The sequence below is a fragment of the Myodes glareolus genome, chromosome 24 (assembly GCF_982192425.1).
Source record: "Myodes glareolus chromosome 24, mMyoGla1.1, whole genome shotgun sequence".
In the NCBI taxonomy this organism is placed as follows: domain Eukaryota; kingdom Metazoa; phylum Chordata; class Mammalia; order Rodentia; family Cricetidae; genus Myodes; species Myodes glareolus.
This window is the reverse complement of record NC_142049.1, coordinates 3,415,980-3,439,833: the sequence shown is the minus strand read 5'-3', so window position 1 is coordinate 3,439,833 and position 23,854 is coordinate 3,415,980. Positions and strand designations below refer to the sequence as shown.

General features: G+C 42.9%; 1 protein-coding gene across 2 annotated transcripts in view; it reads left to right on the top strand.

Moving 5' to 3' along the window:
* The first annotated feature begins 2,298 nt into the window (after window positions 1-2,298).
* The window catches only part of Nars2 (asparaginyl-tRNA synthetase 2, mitochondrial), an 80,481-nt gene continuing 58,925 nt past the window's right edge, over window positions 2,299-23,854 (top strand). Inside the window, exons 1-5 of one of the 2 annotated variants that reach the window (XM_087901259.1) lie at window positions 2,299-2,681; window positions 6,522-6,635; window positions 8,574-8,690; window positions 10,374-10,514; window positions 18,757-18,837. In XM_087901259.1, the coding sequence (XP_087757385.1) occupies window positions 2,541-2,681; window positions 6,522-6,635; window positions 8,574-8,690; window positions 10,374-10,514; window positions 18,757-18,837 (594 nt within the window). In that variant the 5' untranslated portion in view covers window positions 2,299-2,540. Of the gene's footprint in view, window positions 2,682-6,521; window positions 6,636-8,573; window positions 8,691-10,373; window positions 10,515-18,756; window positions 18,838-23,854 lie in introns of those variants that run through there. The other variant, XM_085682975.2, reaches the window with a different exon arrangement.

Below are 23,854 nucleotides of genomic sequence, written 5' to 3'. Positions count from 1 at the left end.
CAACTCATGACAGTCTGTAACTCCAGTTCCAAGAGATACAATACCCCCCTATTCCGGTCTCTGGGGACACTAGGTACACATGTGGTTTACAGATATACATGCAGGCAAAACACTCATACATTTTTTTAAGTTAAAAAAAAAAATAAGTTCCTACAGCTCCAGAATAGTGCTGGCAGCATCAACTGAACCGACCCAAGGTCTCAGAGGTTAACACGGCCGTTTCAGTTCTGCTTCTCACGAGGGGCCACTTTGGCGAACTTTCGGGATCAGAGAAGGTCTAGTAGACACACTATGATGACATGTCTTCTTATGTTGTAGGGGAATAATTCACGGGAGCCTGATCTCTGGAGTAACACAATGAGTCAGAGCATGGGTTGGAACAGGACGGCTAAGTAACCTGGTATCTGGTACAAAAGCTCTCTAAGGTTTCGTTCCTTCCAGCATCGGGGTGGGCAAGGGCTATGGTGATGATGGAGTTAAGACAAGAAGTGTTCTTGGCATAGAAGAGCCATTCTGTCAAAGTCTACCCATCGTTGCGGCTAACATGGGACGATACTCACGTTAGAAATGGAAAGGGATGCATCTAAAGATACAGTGTGGGTCCAAACACTGAAGACAAATCAGACCAGAAGATGATGTGATTTGATACAGTCAAAGATACAGGAAGAGGCTGGATCTCAGCACAAGGCATGCAGGCAAGAATCAGCTTTCGCTGTACACTTGATAACCATTGCTAGTTTTCCATTTCACCCACTGGTTCCCTTTTCCTTGAGATACGGAACAATGGTCCTCTGCTCAGAATTTTCTAATTAAGGGAATTTCTAATTCCTCTGGCTTAAGTAGAGGAAGACTGTCTCCCTGAGTCTCAGACTACAGTTCTTAAAATCCAGCGTAGTAAAGAGGAAGAGGAAGGTGAGACAGAAAACTGACCTGAAGAGAAAACTAGCTTGCTGGTTGTTGGGGGTCTTTGTCTGTCCCACCAGCTAGCTCCCCCCAGAATGACACAGGCGCTTCTTATTAATTATGAAAGCTCAGCCTTGGCTTAGGCTTGTTCCACTAGCTCTTATGACTTAAATCAACCAGCTTTTATTAATCTACGTCTTACCCTGTGGCTTTCCAACTTTCTTTCATTCTGCATGTCCAACTCTCTTCATGTCTGTCGACATCTCCTCTGCACCTTTCTTATCTCCTCCTACTTCCTCTCTCTGCCTGCACCTCCTGCCTAGCTATGGGTCATTCAGCTCCTTATTAAACCAATCAGCAATATACCTTCACACAGTGTACAAATAGCCCACAACTACTGGCTGCTGGTTTTGCTCTTTTTTTTTATTTTATTTTCGAGGCTGGGATATCCAATGTACATTTATACTTTAAAGTAAAAGATACATTTCCATAATATGGAAGGCTACAAATTTCTCTTTTTTTCCTTTCTCAAGGTTCTAGAAGTGCCCCAAAGTACTTTTATTGGAGATATTTTCAAGTCTGTCCAGGGAAGAATTTTACAATTCTTTCAAGGCCATTTGCCCTCCCAGCAACTTCTTTTATTCTCTTTTGGCAAAATTCTAACTTTTTTCAAAACTCAGCCTAATTATCTCTTTACCAATCAACTTGCCACACACATAATTATGTGTGTGCTTGCTGGTTTACACAGGAATGATCTCTCTTTCTCCTCCCCCTCCATCATCATCATCATCATCTTTAGATCATGCGCTCCTCAGTGGACAGGACTACGGTTTTCTTTTCCACCACAAGATACCGTATAGCCGGATAGTTTAGAGCATTACCGAATAGTCGGTTAGTTTAGAGCATTTAAACCATGGGTTCTGGGTTTAAATCTGACACTTGTATTAAGCTGGTTGCATGACCTGTTCCTGTTATCTGTAAAACGGGCATAATAGCAGTGGCAACTGCAATTCGCCTTTACCTTGACCTCTTACTGTTTAACTAGATAACGGCATTATCATGCGTTTTGCTGAGTTATGTGAAATTTAGTTTTTGTGTAGACTTAAAATGCAGCCAAATATATGAAAAGGTCCTGGTTTTCAGGCCAAACAAACGCAAGCAAAAGAAGGGAAAAACTTGAAGATTCTAACAGGCAACGCTTGAGTCTTTTCTTTCTCAGCAAGGGTGTGTTATGACGTCTGATACCACGCAACCGTGACTTCAGCAGGCACCCGTCCACCTCGGTTCTTGCCACCACCCCCATCCTGCCCCACGGTGGGCGTGCCAGCTCGGGAACACAATCACGCATGCTCAGCCTCAGACCACACCTAGCGTGATGACGTAAGGGCGCGCCCGGGATGACGTAGCCCGGTGCAGCGTGCTTTTACTCTGTCTGCGCTCTCTGGTAGCCCCGGCGCTGTAGCGCCCCGTTTGCCCCGAGCTCCACGATCGTTGCACCTTCCGGGCTTTCGGGGGCAGGACGCCGAGGAGAGGGCCTGCAGGGACGGCCCGGGGCTGGGGAGGAAGAGCCACGCGAGCGCCTGACCTGCGCGGGTGAAGAGGGCTGTCCCGGCGGACCGGCAGCCCCGGACCCCGGCATGCTCGGGGCCCGGCGCCTCCTGGGCGCCCTGCGCCTCTGCTCCTCCGTTTCCTGCCCCAGGCCCCACGCGTCTGTGAGACTGCGGGTGCGGGACGCCCTCGGGGTGCAGGACGCGAGTGGGGAGCGCGTCACGGTGCAGGTGGGTGTGTGGGAAGGCGGCTGCTGGGGCTTGCTGGGCCCGGCCACTAGCTTCACTCTGCGCGGTCCTCTCGGACCCAGCGTGAGCAGAGCACACTTCTCGGTGACCGTCCTGTGACCGTTTGCTAGTCAAGCAGAGTTTGTCTGACACGGAGGCGTTGCCTGTAAACTTGTCTGGCGGTCAGGAAAGTTTAAGCGAACACGCCCCCCTTTTCTACCTTTATCTTGTAATAGCCAGGGATGTCTTGGCCTGGTTGTTTGAGAGCAGAATCCTGTCTTCCCGTTTTCCTGTTCACCTGACTGGTAGGAAACACTGGTTCTAAGTGTGTCAACCATCTGACATTGCAACGCGATGTTGTCACCTACCAAGTTCATAATTGAGCCACCCAGTTACAAAAACAAACAAACCACCCACCCCACCACTAGTTAAAGAGGACTCAAAGTTTACCGTTTGTCTTGGGCTACGCTCATAGCTATCCTGAGTCACAGCTTCGTGTGGTCCTTTTAGCGACCGTGACTCTTAATCCGAGGCTTCCACGGAAGTAATAAACGAGGAGAAAGAGTGGGATGTTTAGTCCGACAAACTCGGGGCTGCAGTTGCCTTGCTCTAAGTACCTTGTTAATTATGAGTGTGCCACTGCAGTGCCCCCGGCCTCGGTTTCCTCTTATGAAAACGGAGATGATACTGGTCTCTATTTCGGAGAGTTCTGAAAATTAAACGTGGTAGTGGGTACAGGCTATTTAGACCAGAGGCCTCTGGGTCAATGTTAGCTGCTGTTATTTCTCCTGATAGCATCTGCAGCAACTTTGCCGAGTTCCTCAAAGGGACAGAATAAACCTGGTGGTTCAGCAGTTCCTGAATTGCTGAAACACACCGTGATGGGTCCCTCCTGTATTCTTGATGCTGACCAGTGTGGCCAAGCTGTTCTTCCTTGCGTTTATTTTGGTTTTATACTTGTTCCATGATCCAGATCAAAGTTATCAAAGCCATTTTCTGTATTCGTCGATTAATTTGACATGCATTAATGATGTCTTTTGTGTAATGACCCAAAGGAGATTCAAAAACGAACTGAACCTACTGGCCAGGTAACAGGCTTTTTTTTCCCTTCAGTGCTTAGCAGTATAATAAGGAAACTGACAGCCACGGAACACCTGAAATAGGGCTCACGTGCACGGAGATGTGTTGTACGTGCAAAATGCCTAATAACGTTGAAGAGTAGAGAAATATAAAAATAATCTGAATATACCTTTATATTGACTACACGCGAATGGCATTTGGAGCATAATTGGTTAAATAACATGTTACTCATTACCTATTTTTGCTTTTAATGTAGGAACAAGTCTTTTTAAAGATCTAGTTTGTATTTATGTGTATGTACCTAAATACATATATACATATGCATTTTTATGCCATGTGCGTAGGAGTACCTGTGGAGAGCCATAGAGGAGGTGTCAGAACTCCTGGAGCTGGAGTTACAGGCAACTGTAAGCTTCCTCAGATGACGCTATGAACCAAACTTGGGTCCTCTACAAGAGCAGGAAGTGTTCTTAACCTTGGAGCCTTCTCTCTGGCTCTATTTTATTTTTAATTATGTAACTCACGTGATGTTTTTGTTAGCCCTAGTTTACAGCAGTGTAGTGATTACTAGTGGTGTAAATAAAGAGTTATAAGGAAACAGGGAGGGAGTTCCTGAACCGTGTGTAGGTCGAGAAGATGTCACCGGCATACGGGCTGTCCTAGAGAATAGTGTCCCCAGGTACAGTAACCAATGGCAGGGAAATAGCAGCAGGATGTGTTCCCAGGCAGAAGATGAGGAGGCCGTAGTATTCCAGAGAAGCTTGTGGATAAGAATGCGAACTTCAGAATAATAACTGTATTTGAGTTCCACGTGCACCACCTGATAGTTGTGACCTGGATTATCTTTGACATTTTTTTCCTAAGTCTGTTCATTTCACAAATGGTAATAGTCACTTTACTTAGCTATTGTAAGGATTGAATAGCATAATACAAAGAATTAATTTAGGACAGAAGCACATTAAACGTGTTCGCTGTTTACTCTCCAGTAAGTAAAAATTAGAGCCTGGTGCTTTGGAAATGACCGTGAGCTGAGGATGAGTGAGAGGAATTGCCTTGCACGTGAAGCCAAAGTGGTTTACACTCACGCTGTACAGCTTTGGCCGAAGAGCAGGCACTTCCTAGTTACAGAGACGAAGATTCAGACTTGGATAATAGTTCATAGAGGTGTGACTTTCAGTAAGTTATTTAACATCCTGAAGCCACCGTTTACTTGTTGCAAACGAGGTATGATAATTGTTAGGGCTTTTATAATAAGGGGATGAGCAGTATATGAAAGAGGGAAGCTTTTTTTTTTAACATAATCCATCTTCAGTAGGTAGTGGATATTCTCTAACTTAAAACGTGTGCTGGAGAGACGGCTTAGCAGTTATGAGCGCATGCCACCCTTCTAGAGAACCAGAGTTTTTTTTTTTTTCTCAGAACAGCTGAGTTCATTGGCAGAACCTAAATCAGGAAACTCAGAACCACCTGTAAGTTCAGCTCCAGGGAAAGCGAATCAAAGATCAAATGTATCTTTGAGTGTCTTTGGAAACATTGTTCTCTGTTAACTCCTAGCTGGTTAAACTCAAGTCGGGTGTGTAACTGTTACTAGTGTTAGTAAGCCTCTTGAGTTAGTAAGCATTTGTGCCAGCATGTACCTGTCGTTTAAGGTAAGACTGTCTTTGGAATTGATGTGTGGCTGTGTATTCCTAACGAGACTCTTTTTATCATGTATTTTTACTTGTTTGGCGTTAGTTTCTGTTCCTGCTGCAGAGCAGATAATACCCAGTCTTTGCTGTGGCAAAGATCACATTTAGAAAATGCTCAAGAGGCTGTTTTTGATAATAATAGTTCCAATTTTTTCAAATGTATTGGTTAACATACAAAGAACTAATTTTCTGGGGCAGGGGAGATGGCTCAGTGCTTAAGAGTACGTATTGCTCTTCCAGAGGAAAAGGGTTTGATTCCCAGTACCCATGTCAGGTTGCTCATAGCTGCGTGTAACTCCAGTTCTAGAAGATTTAACCCCTCCTGGCACCCCTGTACACATTCCATATATACACACACACACACATAATTTTTAGTCTAATAAAAGCCCATAAGAATCAAAGAGAAATAGGTTTCTTTGTGACATTTTTATATGTATATCTTATTAGACTTTTTTTTTTTGAGACGCAGACTAGCTACGTAGTTGAAGTTGGCCTCAAACTCAGGATCCTCCTGCCTTAGCTTCCCAAGTATTGGGGTCACAGGTGTATGCTACTATATTTAGCTTCATGAGACTTTTTTAAGAAACGTTTTTTGTATGATAGTTTGTCAGTAGAACGAAATCCCATATGATATTTCTAGTCTAGTGATCTCTCTGAAAATTTGACAGAAGGAGAAAGGCACCAGTTTAAGAACCTTTTTTCCCCTTTTTTGTAATTGAGGCGCGAGGAATAGCTTTGAGAAGCCAATTAAGAATGCTGTTTATGGTAATTAGGCTCATCGCCTTAGTGGAATGCATCCATTTAAAGTGAGGAGCTCTATTAACAAAGGTGGGCCATATATATGTATGTATGTATGTATGTATGTATGTATGTATGTATGTATATCACTGTAATAAGAGCCATGTAAAACTGTGTGCACATCCAGGTCAGCCCAAAGCAGGCCATTTACGCATTTGGTATTCTGAGGCAAAATGATGAGCATTGTTTTTCTTTCATTTAATCTTTTTTTGAACGTGTAATGAAAATGTAGAAGTGTTCGGTTTTCAAGCTCACGTTGAAAAGTCCTTTTTTGCAGGGATGGGTCCGTTCCGTGCGGTCCCAGAAGGAAGTTCTGTTCCTGCATGTCAATGACGGATCCTCTCTGGAAAGCCTTCAGATTGTTGCTGATTCAAGCTTTGACAGTAGGCGAGTTTGGTTTTTTGTTTTTTTTTTTATGTTTTCCTTGTTCTTTAAAGAGTTCTTCAATTTTTCCTTCCTTCTCTCGTGTTCTCCACTCCCCTAGCTGAGTGTTTTCTTTGCCACTTGAATGATCTTACTAAGCAAATTGTTAAATATCGCTTTGAAGAAAAATCCAAGTAAACTTGGAATCAAGAGCTTTTGAGCTCTGACTTCTTCCCATGCTGGTATCTTCTGCCTGTGTTTTTCCTCCAGTCTTTTTAGAACTACCTGCACCTCCCCTAACCTGCTGTCTTCCAGACCTCCCACGTTTTGGCCCCTCTGCCAAAAGAGATACAAAGAGATACTGTCTTATTTGTAGTTGCGATTTAAACATTGGCTGAGGTCTGCTTCCCATGACTGTGGCAAGCGCTTCTCTGCGCCCATGTTACCCTGTGCCCATCTGTCGTAGAATGGACACCATTGTTTGGAAATTAACTGTATTCTTATTCAACTCCTTTGACTCTTAGCTCTTTGAGGCTAGGAATGATGTATTCAATTTCTGTCCTGAGCTTCTGTCATAATACTAGAAAATAGCCAATAATTATTGAGTAAATGGAAGGAATTTTTACGGTCTCATTCATCAGATGTTAAAACTAATGCCATTTTGTGTTACAGTATAACCTCTTGAAGCAGAATTTTACTCTGCTCTAATAAAAGTACTTTGTAGACGGAAGTTTTTGTCCCACCCAGTCCTGTAGCTGTTCAGTCCCAAATAAACACGCAGAGGATTATATTAATTATAAACTGTTTGACTTGTTGATCAGGCTGACTACTCACTAGCTCTTAAAACTTAAATTAACCCATAACTCTTACCTATGTTTAGCCACGTGGTTGGTACCTTTTCTCAATGAGGCATTCTCATCTTGCTTTTCTATGTCTGGCTGGTGACTGCATCTCTGCTTTTCCTCTTCCCAGAATTCTCCTAGTCTGACAGCCTGAACTACAGAGTGAGTTCCAGCTTGGGCTGTGTATGGGACCTCCTCTTAAATAAAAACAAACAACGGTTAAAATAAAATCATGCATGTAAAAAGTGGTACTAAGGATTCTCGTGTCCCTCCTTTTGCCAGTGTTAGCATCTTGTGACACCCCTGGGTATTATCAAAGCAGGATGGCATTGGTGTGGTGCCATCAGCCAGGCTACAGGCCCTAGGCCCAGACCTCACACTCAGTCCGCCATCTGCAAGGAACTGGGCCAGGCGGGATATTTAGTAAGAAGACATAATAGGCCTGACGGCACACACCTTTAATCCCAGCACTTTGGAGGCAGAGGCAGATGAATCTCTGTGAGTTCCATGCCAACCTGGTCTATATAGTGAGTTCTAGGTCTATCTGCCCTCCCAAATAATAATAGTTATGTAATTCCTTATGTAACTCCACTTGTTGGAGAAGGGAGCTTGTTGGTCCCCAGCCGCTCGGCTAGATCAGCCCCCAAATAATCATACAGAAACTGTATTAATTAAATCATTACTTGGCCCATTAGCTCTAGCTGCTTATTGGCCAACTCATATATTAATTTAACCCGTTTCTATTAATCTGTACATCACCACATGGCTGTGGATTACTGGGTAAAGTTCACAGCATCTATCTCAGGTGGCTCCATGGCTTCTCTCTGACTCCGCCCTTCTTTCTCCCAACATTCAGTTCCGTCTTCCCCGCCTACCTAAGTTCTGCTCTGCTATTGGTCCAAATAAGTTTCTTTATTCATTAATGGTAATCCCACATCATCTATGTGTTCCCATATTAACCCGGAATTTATTTTTAGAGTCCTGGTACAAGAGAGCATTTGCAGATGATTTAACTTAACTCTAGATAAATACTTTTGGCATTATATACTTCAGTAAGATTTTGATTGAAATGTAGGTGATATATGGTATCTTTTCTGATCATAGTTTTTTGTTACTGTAGAGAGTTGACTTTTGGGAGTTCTGTGCAAGTCCAAGGGCAGTTGGTCAAAAGTCTATCCAAAAGGCAGAACGTGGAACTGAAAGCAGAAAAAATTGAGGTTATTGGAAGTTGTGAAGCCAAGGTATGTTTACTGATAATACGGGGGACTGTTTAGGTTTAATCTAAAACACCAGTGGTCTGTTTACATCTGTGGAAAAGATGGGTCCTTAGAACAGTTTCCTTTGTAATTCCCCTGATCACTGAGCAGAGGGCTGAGCCTAGTGTGAAGTAACAATATAACAATTGCTTCAACTTCTGGAAGCCATGTATTAATTAAACTGTGCACTTCTGTGGTCCCTGTCAGGTCTGAAGTTTATCTTCTAGCATTTGAAATCTTGTATTTGCTATAATTTTAAATATTTAATGAGCAAAATTATTGTCCCTCGGCTTCGGTTGTTTTTATACATTTGTTTAGTGTTATTTATTTATTTTAAACTCCTCTTGTTCCTGATCCCAAATCTAAGACCTCCAGCATGTAAATGGATAGTATCCCCCATCCCCTGCCCTAGTGCTGCGGAGAATCCTACCCCACACCCTACTTTGGGTAAATGGTACATCCCTAGCCCTGTCTGAGTGTTACTTAATGTTTTCAGACATGAGAGAATCCTGAATCTCTACTAATGGGGCCACAGTTTGCCTTTAGTAAAAATATGGTACTTGTTTCCGTACAACATATAAAGAAATATTTACCCAAGACATAAAAAAGAGAGGAGTCTAGGAGCAGTCCACCCCGTGCTTTCCTTTTTAGACTTCGTTGGTATCTTTTCACTGAAACTTCAGGTTCTGCTTGTAAAGAGGTGTGTCTTGGCAATGTCGTAACATGAGTGTGGCCAGGCCAGAGATGTTGCGAGTTGGAGCCATACTTTTCTCCAATGTTTTCCAAAACTTCTGTGCTAAATGAAAGTTGTTGTGTCTCCCTCATGCTGTTAGATACCAAAATAGTTGATACACAATAAGCAAGCCTAATTGCTTATGCTTGTGGCTACATGACATCGGGGGGAGCTAAATGCCAACTGTGTGTGTATGATGTTAGGAAAAAGCCATTTATGTCTGTGATGTTTTGAACTCATGTATCCAAGTGGGTTATTTGAATAGTTACATGCTAACCTCTCTAGTTGTAAGAAACTGACCACGAATGGGTAGAAACTTGGTAACTAACAGGCGAGTCTCAGTGGCTTTAAGTAATTTAGCTAGTAAGTAGTGAAGCTGGTTTTACCCTGGCATCTCCCTAACTCTGGTTTACCCGGTAGAAGGAAATGGCTTACAATCCATTCTGTTAAGAAATAAAGAAGGTCTGGCTCAATGAATGAAGGTGCTGATCTCCAAGCTTGATGACCCCAAGTTTTATTCCTGGAACCTGCGTGGTGGAAGGAGAGAACCAACTCCAAGTTGTGCTCTTTTCTCTGAACGAATGGTGTGCTGTGTGTGTGTGTGTGTGTGTGTGTGTGTGTGTGTGTGTGTGCGTGTATGCGTGTATGTGTGGTGTGCGCATGCATATATGTGCGCAGATGGTGTGTTTGTGTGCACACAGAAAATACATATGTGTGTGCATGCACAGATGTGTGTTTGTTTGCACATGAAAATACATGTAATTAATGGGTTTTGGTTTTTTTAACTTGTTTTTGTTTTTATTAATAAAGAGGGAAGACATCTTAGTTTTGCCCCCAGAACACTACTGTTTTAAGAAATACTCTGGAAACTGGTTCATTAAATGACCTTGTTGTTTGTTTTTTTCCATTCTAAACGTCCCCTATACTTTTGGCAGGCATTCCCTATAAAATACAAGGAGCGGCATCCCCTGGAGTACCTGAGACAGTACCCTCACCTGAGGTGTAGGACAAACACTCTGGGTTCCATACTGCGGGTCCGCAGTGAAGCCACAGCTGCTATTCATTCCTACTTTAAGGTAAGGTGCTCGGCTTCAGTGCGTGTGTGTGTGCGTGTGTGCGTGTGTGCGTGCGTGCATGTGTGTGTGCGTGCGTGCGTGCATGTGCATGTCGTGTGTGCAAGCGCACCCGTGTGTGTGTGCGTGTGTGTGTGCGTGTGTGTGTGTGCGGAGTGCACGTGTATGTACACATACATGTGTGTGTGTTTTAATGTACAATTTGAATCATTGTCAGCCTGAGCATTTTCCTGTCATTGTCAGCCTGAGCATTTTCCTGAAAGATCTTATTTGTTCTAAATATTCTTTATTTTATCAAGAATTAGATGTCACAGACATGTCTGTTTATCTTAATCTATCTTTTCCCTTTTATCCTTTCCTTGTGTGTGACTTAATAGCATTATAGAGGAGTAGCTTGCATAGAAGAACACTGTGCAGATTGAAAGTGTGTGGTCTGATGAGTTTCAGTGTGACCGTACCTCTGAAAACGTCACCACAACGGAGGTAGTCAGTACATCTACGATCCTGAAAGTGTGTATGTAATATCTCTTTGGTCACTTTCAGTTTTTAAGTTACTTTCTGTGGAGATAGAATTACAGGTTTATAGACTTTTATTTCTCTGTGTATGGCTGTTTTGCAGGCATGCATGCATGTATATAAATACACTGTGTTGTGCCTGGTGCCTGTGGAAGCCAGAAGAGGGTGTCAGATTACCCTGGAACTGGAGTTGCAGACAGCTGTGAGCCACATGTAGGTGCTGGGAATCGAACCCCGGGTCCTCTGAAAGAGTAGGCAAAGCTCTTAGCCACTGAACCATGAAGTCTATTAAATAGGCAAGGCTTCTCTTGAAGTGACACGTAGCCCAGGTCGCCACGGCTTCTCTTGAAGTGACACGTAGCCCAGGTCGCCTCAAGCTCAAGCTCTTCTTGCCCAGCCTCCCAGGTCCTTGGGTTGCAGATGTGAAGTCCAAATTGTTTAAAGTTGTCCAAAGTTGTCCCTGTGTCTTCTTGTTCCCAGTGAGAATTGATGTTGTTTTTTCTTGGTTCCTCTAAACACTACCTTTTCTCTTTGGCTTCTCTTGGTCTCTGTGTTTTATAAATTTGGTAATGATGCCTTTGGGCGTAGTTTTCTTTGTTTCTGTCTTAGGGTTGGTCAAGTTCCTTAGATCCGTGAGCTTGTCATTGTTATCAACTTGTACTTTTTTGGTTTTGTTTGTTTTCCATTTGCTGTGGCTTTCCTGGCATCTGTGATCCTCCTGTTTTTAGTTCCCTTACTAGCTCACCGTGTGTCTCTGTGCCCAGCTCCTGAAGGGTTTTGGTTTTTTTCTGAAGGGTTTTATTTTAGCCATTGTTTCTTTAAATATGTTTTGTCATCTCTGAGATTATGTCCATGTGAGAACGATTAATGATATCACATCACCAGTGAACCTAAAGTGTACTCATGGGCAAAGATCCATTCCTAACCCTCATTTGTTTTGAGACAGAGTCTCACTAAGTTGCCCAGGCTGTCCTTGAACTTATGATGTTCATTCCCACCTAGCCTCTGAAATCACTGAAATTACAGATTTACACCACTTCACCCACCTGGGACTTGTTTTTTTTTTGTTGTTTGTTTGTTTTTTATGTCTTTCATGCCTACTTAACTTTTCAAATGTGGGATACAGGTCTAGTCTTAAAGCTCTATATTTTGTGTGTCTAATGCCTAGTATGTCTGTCACTCATGGGTTGGTTTTGATGAATTTGTTTTGTTTTGGGCTATGTTTTCCTGCCTCTTTGTATGCCTTCTGATTTTCAGGTGATGGCAGGTGTTATAAACTTTACTTTGTGAGTCCAGGAGATGTGTCAGGGTTCCCAGGCTTTGTCCTGGTATACCACTGAGTTACTTGAAAATTGCCCGATACTTCTGGTCTTCTGTTTTTTTGTAGTCTGTCTCTTCAGCCAGCTCGCAAATCACAACATGGAGATTTATTTTTAATTATGAAAGTTCAGCCGATAGCTTAAGCGTGTTTCTAACGATCTCTTATAACATAAATCGACCTGTTTCTGTTCGTCTTCGTGGTTCCTGGCTTTTACCTTTGTCCTGCGTGTCTCCCCATGCAGCCCACTGATGACTCCACCTCTTCTCTCAGCACCGAAAATCCTGCTTAGCTATTGACCATTATGCTTTTTATTAAACCAATCAGAGTGATAATCTTCACAATGTACAGAAAGATTGTTCCTCAACAGCTTTTGCTGATCATGTCTGGAACAGTGCTCCGTGTAGCACTGGTTACTCTTACTGGTCTAGGCAAAGGCTCCCTGAGTATCCACCTCGTGCCTCGTGAACTGTAAAATTTCTCAGTCTCCCGCCCATGAGAACATCAGCCAGCATGCAAACACCGGTCCCTGTCTCCGCTAGCCTCTTTGTGTTATTCCTTCCTCAGCCTTGGGCAGTTTCTCCTGTACTGAACCTGCTTACATTAGGCACTAGCCACCTCTCTTCCCGCCTGTGTGAGATTCTCGCCATGGCTGCAGCCACTTGGGTTTCTTCAGACTCTCATGGAGTCTCCTGGACCCCACCTTTCTTCCTCCTTCTTGCGCTGTGTCCAGAAGGGCCTCACTGTCGTGAGCTGGGAGCCTTGTCCTGCTCTCACCACACTTGTTTCTCATAGCCCACAGGTCGCCCACGGCCTTGGGTCATGGTTTCACAGGGTTTGCTTCCAGTTTTTACTGTTTGTTTTGTGCTTGTTCAGATAAGAGGGTAAATCTGATCTCTGCTTCCATGTTTTGGTCATGTCAGTGGGAGGCCCCCAAAGGCCAGCTGTGATTCACGATAAAGCCGTGCTGTTTCCCATGTCACCTCTTCAGCCTGCGCTAGCTCACAGGAGCAGAGCAACACCGGTCTCCTGGGTGCGTCCGAATGCATGTGGTTTCTTTCAGTGTGTTCTCGTCATCGGGAGACGTTATGCTTTTTGGAAAGGTCTGCTTTTCTGAAAGACTACTCATGAGCATCATAGATTTAAGGCATATAGTTTTGATTAAACAAGAAAAATAAATTATAGTATGCGGTTTTATCCCATTATAGTTTGAAAGAGTCCATTTACCCGTGACCTCAGATTTCTTTCATATGAAGAATTTTTTGTAGTACTCAACACACAGATACAGACTCTCTTTAGAGCTGAAAAGAATGGGTTTGGTTTGTTTTCCTTCCTGACTTTCAATGGAGGAAAGGGACCTGCTTTAATTCTTTTCTCTTTTTTTAATTTTTTAAATTCTTTAAAATTGATTTTATTGAACTATACACTTTACTCCCCTCCCTTTCTCCCCCTCCCCTTCTACCCTCTCCTATGGCCCACATGCTCCCAGTTTACTCAGGAGAACTTGTCTTTCCTTTCTTCTTCCTATGTAGAACCATGTATGTCTCTCTTAGGGTCCTCTTTGTTGTCTAGGTTCTCTGGGATTGTGAATTGTAAGCTGATTTTTCTTTGATTTATGTCTGAAAGTCACTTATGAGTGTACATATTATATTTGTCTTTCTGGGTCTGGGTTACCTCACTCAATATGGTTATTTTCTTAGATCCATCCATTTGCCTTCAGATTTCAAGAGGTCATTATTTTTTTTTACCGCTGAGTAGTACTCCATTGTATAAATGTACCACATTTTCCTTATCCATTCCTCTGTTGAGGGGCATTTAGGTTGTTTCCAGGTTCTGGCTATGACAAACAATGCTGCTATGAACATAGGTGAGCACATGTCCTTGTGGTACGATTGAGCTTCCTTTGGGTATATGCCCAAAAGTGGTATTGCTGGATCCTGACGTAGATTGTTTCCTAATTTTCGGGGTTGGTGAAGATCTTTTCCCATTCTGTCGGCTGCTGTTTTGTCTTGTTGACCATGTCCTTTACTTTACAGAAACTTCTCAGTTTCAGGAGGCCCCATTTATTAATTGTTTCTCTCAGTGACTGTGCTGCTGGGGTTCCCTGTGCCAATGCGTTCAAGTGTACTTCCCCACTTTCTCTTCTATGAGGTTCAGTGTGGTTCAACCTGCTTTAATTCTGAAATCGTTTTATACGTTTTGGCCACTAGATGGCGGTATTGCCAATCCATTGACAAGTAAATTTTACCTCCATTTTTGCTTTTATTTCAAGCTTTTACAAATATGAAAATAATTTAAAATATAAAGCAAAGTAGAAAGTCTGAAATAAGAAAATAACCAAAATAAAGTAAAAATTATAAACATTTATGCGTTTGAAAATAATTTTAGCATTGTTGCAGTGGTTATAAAATAAAGATACTTTTTAGTACAAATTCACTTTTTAGTTTTTTAAAAAAACATACTTTATATGTATGGGTGTTCTGCATGGAGATATATCTGTGCCACACATGCATTCTGGGGCTGATATATGCCAGAGAGGGCTTTGGATTTCAGGGAACTGGAATTAATAGGTGACTGTGAACCACCAGGCAGGTGCTGTGACTCGAATCCATGTCCTCTGGAAGAATAAACATGCTCTTAACGCTGAACAATCTCTGCAGCCCCTTAATTTTAAATTTTTAATCATATTTAAAAATGTAATGCCAGCTGGGCGGTGGCGGCGCACGCCTTTAATCCCAGCACTCAGGAGGCAGAGGCAGGTAGATCTCTTTGAGTTCAAGAGCAACCTGGTCTACAAGAGCTAGTTCCAGGACAGAATCCAAAAGCTATAGAGAAACCCTGTGTCAAAAAGCTAATATAATAATTATATATGTATATACATATACATATATAATGCCTGTGTTTCATTCTGTGGTGTCTTCTTCTGTATGTGAAAATTAGGACTGTGTATTTCAAGAAGTTACTAGTGTAAGATTTTAGACAATTCTGAAGCCATTTCTGACAATTCCAAACCCTCTCAGCCTCCGTGCCTTAGTGCTTCCCCTCCTCCCCTGGGAACCAAGGACCTAACAGGTACACATGCACGTACTCAGTTCCTGAACAATTACCCATACACGTATGTTTTGACTCAGTCCCCTGGGAAACGGGGTCAAAATGACCTCTTACCTCATCTGATCTGACAATAGTTCTCCAGTCAATTATTGGTATTAGCCCTTCTCGAACAAGCCAATCATAATGGTCAAGGAACAACCCCACTTGTTTCTATGGGGCCTTCTCCTTTAAAAGTAGACTGTACCAGCTATTCGGGGTCTCTCGGCTTCCCGAATGCTGAGGGACCCTGTCATGACAGAATTAATAAAATCCTCATGCTTTTGCATCGGCTGTGGTGTATGAGGTGGTCTCTGGGGGCGACTCCTTCTCGGTTTGAACACTAGAGTCCAACACTAGAACCAGAGTGTGATGGTTCATGACTAATCCCAGTACTCCAGAATCTGAGGCAGGAAGATTGCCATAAGTTATAGTAAGTGATGTCCACCTCAGCCAGGACTACATTGTAAGACTGTGTCTCAAGAATCAACAAAAAGTCTACTGTTGCACTTACGATTGATGGTTACATATTATCTAGTATTTGCTATTGTTTCTTCGGTTTATTACTGTAGGCTCCCTAAAAAATGTCCAAACTTTCATAAATTTCACACCTTTGAAACATATATTAATATGGTAAAGGTGGGATTTGGGTAGTGTTTTAAGCTAGGGTATTATAACAGTATAGAATTATCTTTTGGCTTAAATATAAAAAATTATTTTTGATAGTGGATGGAGCTGTAGCTCTATTGGTAGAGTAAGCAGGAAATGGTGGAGTGTATGCCTGAAATCTGTTCATGAGCCAGAGGCAGGAAAATCAGGAGTTCAAGTCATCTTCCACTACATTAGCAAGTTTGAGACAAGCCTGGGTTACACGAGGCTCTAGCTTTGAGTGAAAATTCAAAGCGTGGATTTTGCATAGTTACACAATCACAGTGAGCGTCACTTGATTTGCTCGTAGGTTACTCTTGCTGTGTTCTAAACCTCAGCTCAGACTTAAGGATTAAACCCTTTAGAAGAGCCAAGGTCCTCACACAGCTGAAGATTTTTCTCTGGGTTTATCTAAAATGGAATATGGTATTTCCTTGTTCCCCTCAAGTCCACAACAGACAGACTGTCCTTGTGAGTTTCAGGGGTGTCCTCCCTGACGGTGGGTGCCTCCAGAGCCTGCAGTGGAACACAAGGTGTTACAGGCTTTCTCGTTCCCTCTTCCGGTCACTCTTGTTGCCAGTGACGTGCCGATGACGTGCCAGTGATTGAAATTCCTCTCTCATTTCTGTCTTGGTTGATGATTCTTAAATAATAGCAGCTACCTTAGTTTTGTGTGATAAGGAAAATGTAGTCCTGTTGTCTTCTAACAGTGGGGGTTGGTGTATGAGGGCTGCATTTGGGGCGCCAAGAACCTGGGTACCCGGTTCTGAAATGCACATCACCGCACGGAGGTGGTCGGTGAGATTTCTGAAACCGGTGAAATGTTTGCTTGTTTCCAGGCCTTTCTCCGGCTGTCCCATCTCTTCCTAGGGATCCCTTTGTTATGGGATGGCTTCAGCAGTAGCTCAGGGAGGCAGATGCTGGCATAGTCCAGCTCTCCTTGGCTTTCTTTCCATCTCATTTGTGTCTTCCTCTCCCACCACGTTGTTTTTCCCCAGACTTTCTTGTGCTGCCTCTTTTGTTCTACTTTGTGTGTTCTCCTTTGCAGCCCTTGATGACGCTGTGGACTTGGATAAGCTTTGCCAGCCTAGCACCATTAACATTTAAGAAGCCGATGCCTCTTGGAAGAGTGTGCCGTTTTGATTTTGTTCCCTCCCATCAGCAGTGCTGTTTCAGGCGGTCTTCCACCAGATCCAGGGCTGGCAATTATCCATGCGTTTCTTCTCTCCACCCTCATTTCCTTTGGATTTTTCACTTCCCTTCTTTGTTTACTGTGCTCATGCTTAGTTGCCCGCGTTCATACAGAATAAATGATTAGCTCATAAGAAATAAGTTTTATGCAGTAATCGTATTGATTGGATCTCATTGGTCCTTCGTAACGTGCCGTGTGCAGCACCTCTCAGCCTGCTGCTTTCAGGTTAAGTGCATATTTGAATAATTTCTGGGAGTCTTAATTTATAGTTTGAATGTTTAACCAATCTTTATCTGGTTGTTGATTAAATAATTTCTTTTGTGGTCAGAACGCTTGAATTCAGAGAGGGTCATACTTGGAAGGTCGCCCTCTGATTATGCCTAAAGATGTTTTTATAGTCTACCCGTGATGGGCAGAACCTAGCAGGGATGCAAATGTATGCATTTATTGTATTGATTTCAAGGCTGAAATCCTGCAGTAAGTATATGGCTTTCTGCCTGTGTGCTGTCAAGTCACTGTCAGCTACCTGCGCTCCCATCCTGCCACTTCCATTGTGAACCTAACCTTTTGCCTACATGCAGAGTCAAAATGAAAGGAACATAATCTTGAAGCTGATGGGTTATTTCAGTCCTGCTAGCAGCAGCTTTTGTGGTTCACTAATGGAAACAGTCGCAGACTTTTGATCGGAAGGACTGTCGTTGGCGCCTCCGTGATGGACGGGCTTGCTGCTGCTCAGAGTACTCTTCAGGCAAAGGAAGTCCACTCACTGCCTGTGTCATGGGCAGCGCACTGTGTGGTCGGCTGGCAGACAGAGACTTCTCCCTCTTCCCATTTCCTTCTTTAGTTCCTGTTTACCTGCCTCTGTTTTCCCCCTTTTAATGGTTCATTACTGCCAAGGTTTCATTTCAAGATAACTTCATATTGTTCACTTAGCATGTCATGAGCAGTGTGGGCAGCATCACCCCTCACTAGCCCGGGTGAGCGTTCTCTCCTTGGTCCTTCCTCAGTATATCAGGGACGTGGGCAGAAGAAATTTTGTGTGTGTGTGTGTGTGTGTGTGTGTGTGTGTGTGTGTGTGTGAGGGGGGGGGAGGGAAGGAGTTGAGGAGGGAGGGAGGGAGGAAGGGCTTCTGTTCCATCCCCAGCTCAGCTACTGACAAGTTGTCTAACTTGGAAATTCATGGACTCTCTCTGGGACAGGGTCTGCTTATTTTTTTTTAAATGAAGTAGTTAGACAAGATATATTTGAGTGTGTTCCATATTTAACATTTTGTTTGCTTCTATGCATAATAAAGCATTCAGCTGGCCAGGTGCAGTAATGTGTGGAGGCTAAGACAGGAGGATCAGGAATTCAGGGTTTGCCAAGGACATAGCAAACCCCTCCCAAACACTCCCAAACAAACGTCCATTTTAATAGTAGGATGCAGCAGCTCTTCTTGGGATTGCTTCATGTGCAAACGTAGTAAGGGTTTTCCTCTCTTCCAGGACAATGGCTTTGTGCACATTCATACCCCGGTCATCACGTCCAATGACTGCGAGGGTGCTGGAGAGCTTTTCCAAGTGGAGGTAAGCTGTATCCCCTTATCGTTGTCTGACACTTTTCTCTAAGGATTTGCTTGAAATTTAATAATGCGTTTGTGGACAGAAGACCATGACTGGCACCTGAAGTTGTCAATAGTAATCCTTGAAAAACATTCACATTGCTCTGATCGCTTACATTTCCTGCTGACCCAGACCCATGATTCTACTGTAACTAGAAAGGATGAATTTTAATTTATCATTCTGTTTACTTTTTCATGTAGCATATATGTCAATGAACTCAGAAGGAAGACTTTGGAGGAGGAAGGGGACTAGCAGGGCTGGGGAGTGGCAGGGAAGAGAAGGGCTGTAAATAAAAACAAAGTATAATAATATGGATCTATAAAATATCACAGTCACACCCATTTCTGTGTGTGCTAATCAAAAAAATTAATGGTTAAACAAAATAGAAAGGTGTGCATGTAAAAAAAAAACAGATTTGTAAAGTAGATTTTTTCATAGGAAATGATGTACTTCCTGGGATGCTTTGTTGTCTCTCAATCTATATTTTACTTTTGAGTGTATTTGCTGACTTACTCCCCTACCTTCTCCTTCTTCTGCTCCCCCGATTGTCCCTTTTGTTCCCTTGCACTGTTCTGCTTCTGCTTTCCCATGGAAATAAATACATACATGATTTTATGCATTTATATAAAATCTGTAAACCAATAATGAGAGCAAATATTTGTCTTTCTTAGGTAGACTACTGTGATAGCTCTGCTTGCATCCACTTTTCTGCAAATGGCATCATCTTTGTTCTTTATGGCTCAAAAAAATCTCCCTCCTGTAGGCTGGGAAATTAGCTCACTTGGTAGAATGCTCGCCAGAGCCTCGGTTGGGTTTGATTCCCAGTGTCTCAATCAGGCTGTAGTGCTGAACGTTTGTACTTCCAGCACTCGGGAGGTGGAAGCGGTGGATCAGAAGTCAAGGTGACCATCAGCTGCATGGCAAGTTCAGAACTAGCCTGGGTCACATAAAATCTGTCTTTAAAAAAGAACTTCCACTGTGCATATATGCCACGTTTGATGATGAGCGCTTTGTGGTTTTGCTACTTGGCTGTTGAGAGTAATGTTGCAGACATTTCTCTGAGGTTGACTTGCGGTCCTTCAGGTAAATACCTAGGAATGATATATTTAGGTTATGTGGTAGATTCGGTTTTGATGTTTTTGAGGAACTTTTGTAGGGATTTCCTTCGTGGCCAGACTTGTTCACACTGTCAACAGCAGGGTGTAAAGGTTCCCTTTTGTCCCCATCCTTGACAGCATGGCTTGTTGCTTCTTAGGGACTGCATTCTGAAGGGGGAGTTGGAATCTCAGTGTAGTTTTAATCTGTATTACTAGGCTAGCGAGGGTGAACTTGGGTTTCATGTGCTTATTGGCCATTTTTGCTTCACCTTTTCAGAACTGTCTTGTCTGTTCATCTCATTAGACCTCTTATCGATTGGTGCCGTGGTTTGAATGAGGATGCCACTCCCCTCCCCCCCTCATAAATTTGAGTGCTTGGTTAGGAGGGAATGGCACTATTTGAAGGATCCGGAAGTGTGGTCTTGTTACAGGAAATGTGTCACTGGGACTGGGCTTTGAAGTTTCTAGGGTCAGAGCCAGGCCGTGTCTCTCTCTTCTAGTGCCAGCATACCAGATGGAGAACTCTCAGCTACTTCTCCAGCACCACGTCTGCCTGCCTGACACCATGCTCACCACCATGAAGATAACAGACTAAACCTCTGAAGCTATAAGCCAACCCCAATCAAATGCTTTCTTTTATAAGAGTTGTCATGGTCTTGGTGTCTCTTCACAGCTAGAACACTGACTAAGACAATTGGGTTGATTCTTGTTACTTTGTTTGTTGGTTTTTTTTTTTTTTAGTTCTTTGTGTATTCTAGGTATTAATCTTCTATTGGATGTGTAGATAGCAAGGCCTTTCTCCCATTCCAAGGCATTATCTTCACACAGTTGTATCTTTTGCTGTACAGAAACTTTCTAATTTCATGAGCTCTCCCTTGCCAGATGTTAGCATAATTTCCTGAGCTACTAGAAAGTCCTGGCCTGTGCCTGCATCTGGAAGTGTTTTCTGTGCTTACTTCTCTTAATAGTTCCAGACTTGCAGTCCTACATTAGGGTCTCCTGTCCATTTGGAGTAGATTTTTATACAGGATATTCAGATCCATTCTTCTGCATGTGGATATCCAATGTTCCTAGTGCCATATGTCAAAGAAGCTGTATTTTTTTCCAGTGAATAATTTTGTTGCCATCTCTGTTAAAAAGCAAATGGTAGTAGTTGTGAGGTTTATATCTGAGTCCTCTACTTTATCCCATTGATCTGTGTATGTATCCTTTGCCAGTTCTGTGCTGATATTATTAGTTAATACCATGGCTCTAAAACATAGCTTGCAATCGCGTAGGGTGGGTGTATACTTGTAACAGCATCCGTGTGTGTAGAGGTACACTGTGTGCACATAGTTGTATGGGAGTATTCACATGAACATTCAGGTCATGTGTGTGCATGTAGAGGCCAGAGGTCAGCATCAGGTCTCTTCTTCCATCTCTTTCTGTCTGATTTTTTTTTTCAGACAAGGTCTCTTACTAAGCCTGGAGTGCTTCGATTTGACTAGGCTTCCAGCTGGCCAGTGAGTTCCAGGAATCCACCTGCCTGCCAGCGCCCTTCAAGCGCTGAGGGTGCAGATGTGTGCACTGCCCCTCGCTTGTATGTAGGTTCTGGATACCCAGACTCAGACCCCCATACAGCATACCAGACACATCGGCAACCAGCCGTCTTTCTCTCTGGATATCCAGGCTCAGACCCCCATACAGCACACCAGACACATCGGCAATCAGCCGATGTCTTTCTCTCTGTTGAGGGTTGCTTGGCTGTCTGGCATCTCTTGTGCTTCCTTATGAATCTCAAGACTATCTTTAATCTATTTCCGTACAATGGCGTTGGGATTTTTATGAGAATTTCACTAATTCTATAGATTGGTTTTGGTAAAATAGCCATTTTCACAATGTTACTTCTTCCAGTCAATGAATGTGGGAGTCTTTCTACCTTCTGGTGTGTAAGTTTTCATTGTTGTCTTTAATTTCCTTAGGTTTACTCCAAGGGTTTTTGTTTGTTTTTACTTTTTAAGGCAATTGTGAACAACATTGTTTCCCTGATTTAGTTTTCAATATTTGTCATTGAAGCATATAAAAATATATGCTTCAGGTTTCTGTATACTAGTTTTGTAGCCTGCCACTTGGCTCTAAGAGTGTTTATCATATCCAAGAGTTGTCTGGTGATCGTTAGGATCTTTGTGGTGATTAAAATGAGAAATGTCCCCGTAGGCTCAGGCATTTGAGCACTTGCTCCCCAGAGGGCGGTGCTATCTGGAGAAGTATGGGAGGTGAGGCCCTGCTGGAGGAAGTATGTCACTGGGGGCAGGCTTTGGGAGAGAGAGCCTTGCCGAAGTCCGGCTCCTTTTCTCTGTGCGGTGGAAAAGACATGATCTCTCACCTTCCTCCTTGTGCTGTCGTACTTTCTCGTCACCGTGGATTCTCGGCCCTCTGCGCCATGAGCCGAATAAACTCTTTCTCCCGTTATCATTTTTCCTTTTTTTTTTTTTTTTTTTTTGGTCACGGTGTTTTATCACAGCAATGAAAGTAATGAATACAGTTCTGGTGTATAGAACCGTACCATCTGCTGATAGGATACTCTGACCTCTTCCTATTTATGTCCTCTTCTGCTTTTTTTTTCTCTTGTCTCATTGTTCTGTTTAAGATGTGGAGACCTTTAGTTTATTTTTGAAAGATTTATTTTTTATCTCATGTGTATGAGTGTTGCCTTCATGTATGTATGTGTACCTCCTGCATGCCTGATACCTGTGAAAGCCAAACAAGAGCTCCAGATCCATGTGAGCTTTCATGTAGGTGCTATTAGCTAAACCTGCCTTCTCTGCAAGAGCAGTGAGCGCTCTTAACCTCTGAGCTTCCTCTCTCCAGCCCAAGTTCAATTCTTTCCTTAGTAGTTACCTTCTGAGTCTAGTATGTGCCAGACACTGTGAGCCTGCCCACACTGCAGGTAAAAATCATAATACATTATCAGAACAGGCCATGCTTGTGTGTACATTCATTTAATTTGAGCACTCAGATGACAGAAGCAGGAGCATTGTGCATTTTAGGGCATAGCAAGGCCCGGCTCAAAAATACAATGACGTGAAATCCTCTCCTAACTTTTCTTACATGCAGGCAGTTGAGAGCCATGCATTTACAAGCTTAGCTGTCACACATGACTACTTAGTAGTGGATGGACACGGAGAACTGTGTGTTGTTGCATCACATTTGTGTTCCTGGTGATTATTTACTGACTTTTTTATTCCTAAAAGATGCTTTGGGCTGGAGAGATGGCTCAGAGGTTAAGAGCACTGACTGCTCTTCCAGAGGTCCTGAGTTCAATTCCCAGCAAGCACATGGTGGCTCACAACCATCTATGAGGTCTGGTGCCCTCTTCTGGCATGCAGGTGTACATACAGGCAGAACACTATATATATACATAATAAATAAAATCATTTGAAAAAAAGATGCTTTATTGTATGTTTGTTTGATTTGATTCTGTCCACTGACAAAACCTACTGTCTCCTGTGCTTTCTGACTCCTAGCAACGCTTCCTCTTTAACATTATCAAATAGACAGGTCGCTGTAAGACACCATCTTCACTTGTTGACATCATTATTAAAAAATAAGAATCAAATGTTTCCTTCATATAAAAGGTGAAGAAATCTTGATGATAATTAGCTTTCTGGTTTGTTGTTGATTTGTTTGTTTTTGAGACAGGGTTTCTCTGTGTAGCTCTGACCATACTAGAACTCCTTCTGTAGACCAAGCTGGCCTCGAACTCACCACTTTCCCCTGCCTCTTGAGTGCTGGGATTAAAGGCATGCGTCACCACAATCCAGCTATAATTAGCTTTTTGGAAAAAGCAAAATAAAAATGACTTGAGAGCCAAGTGTTTCTGTAATGCCAGTACTTGAAAAAAA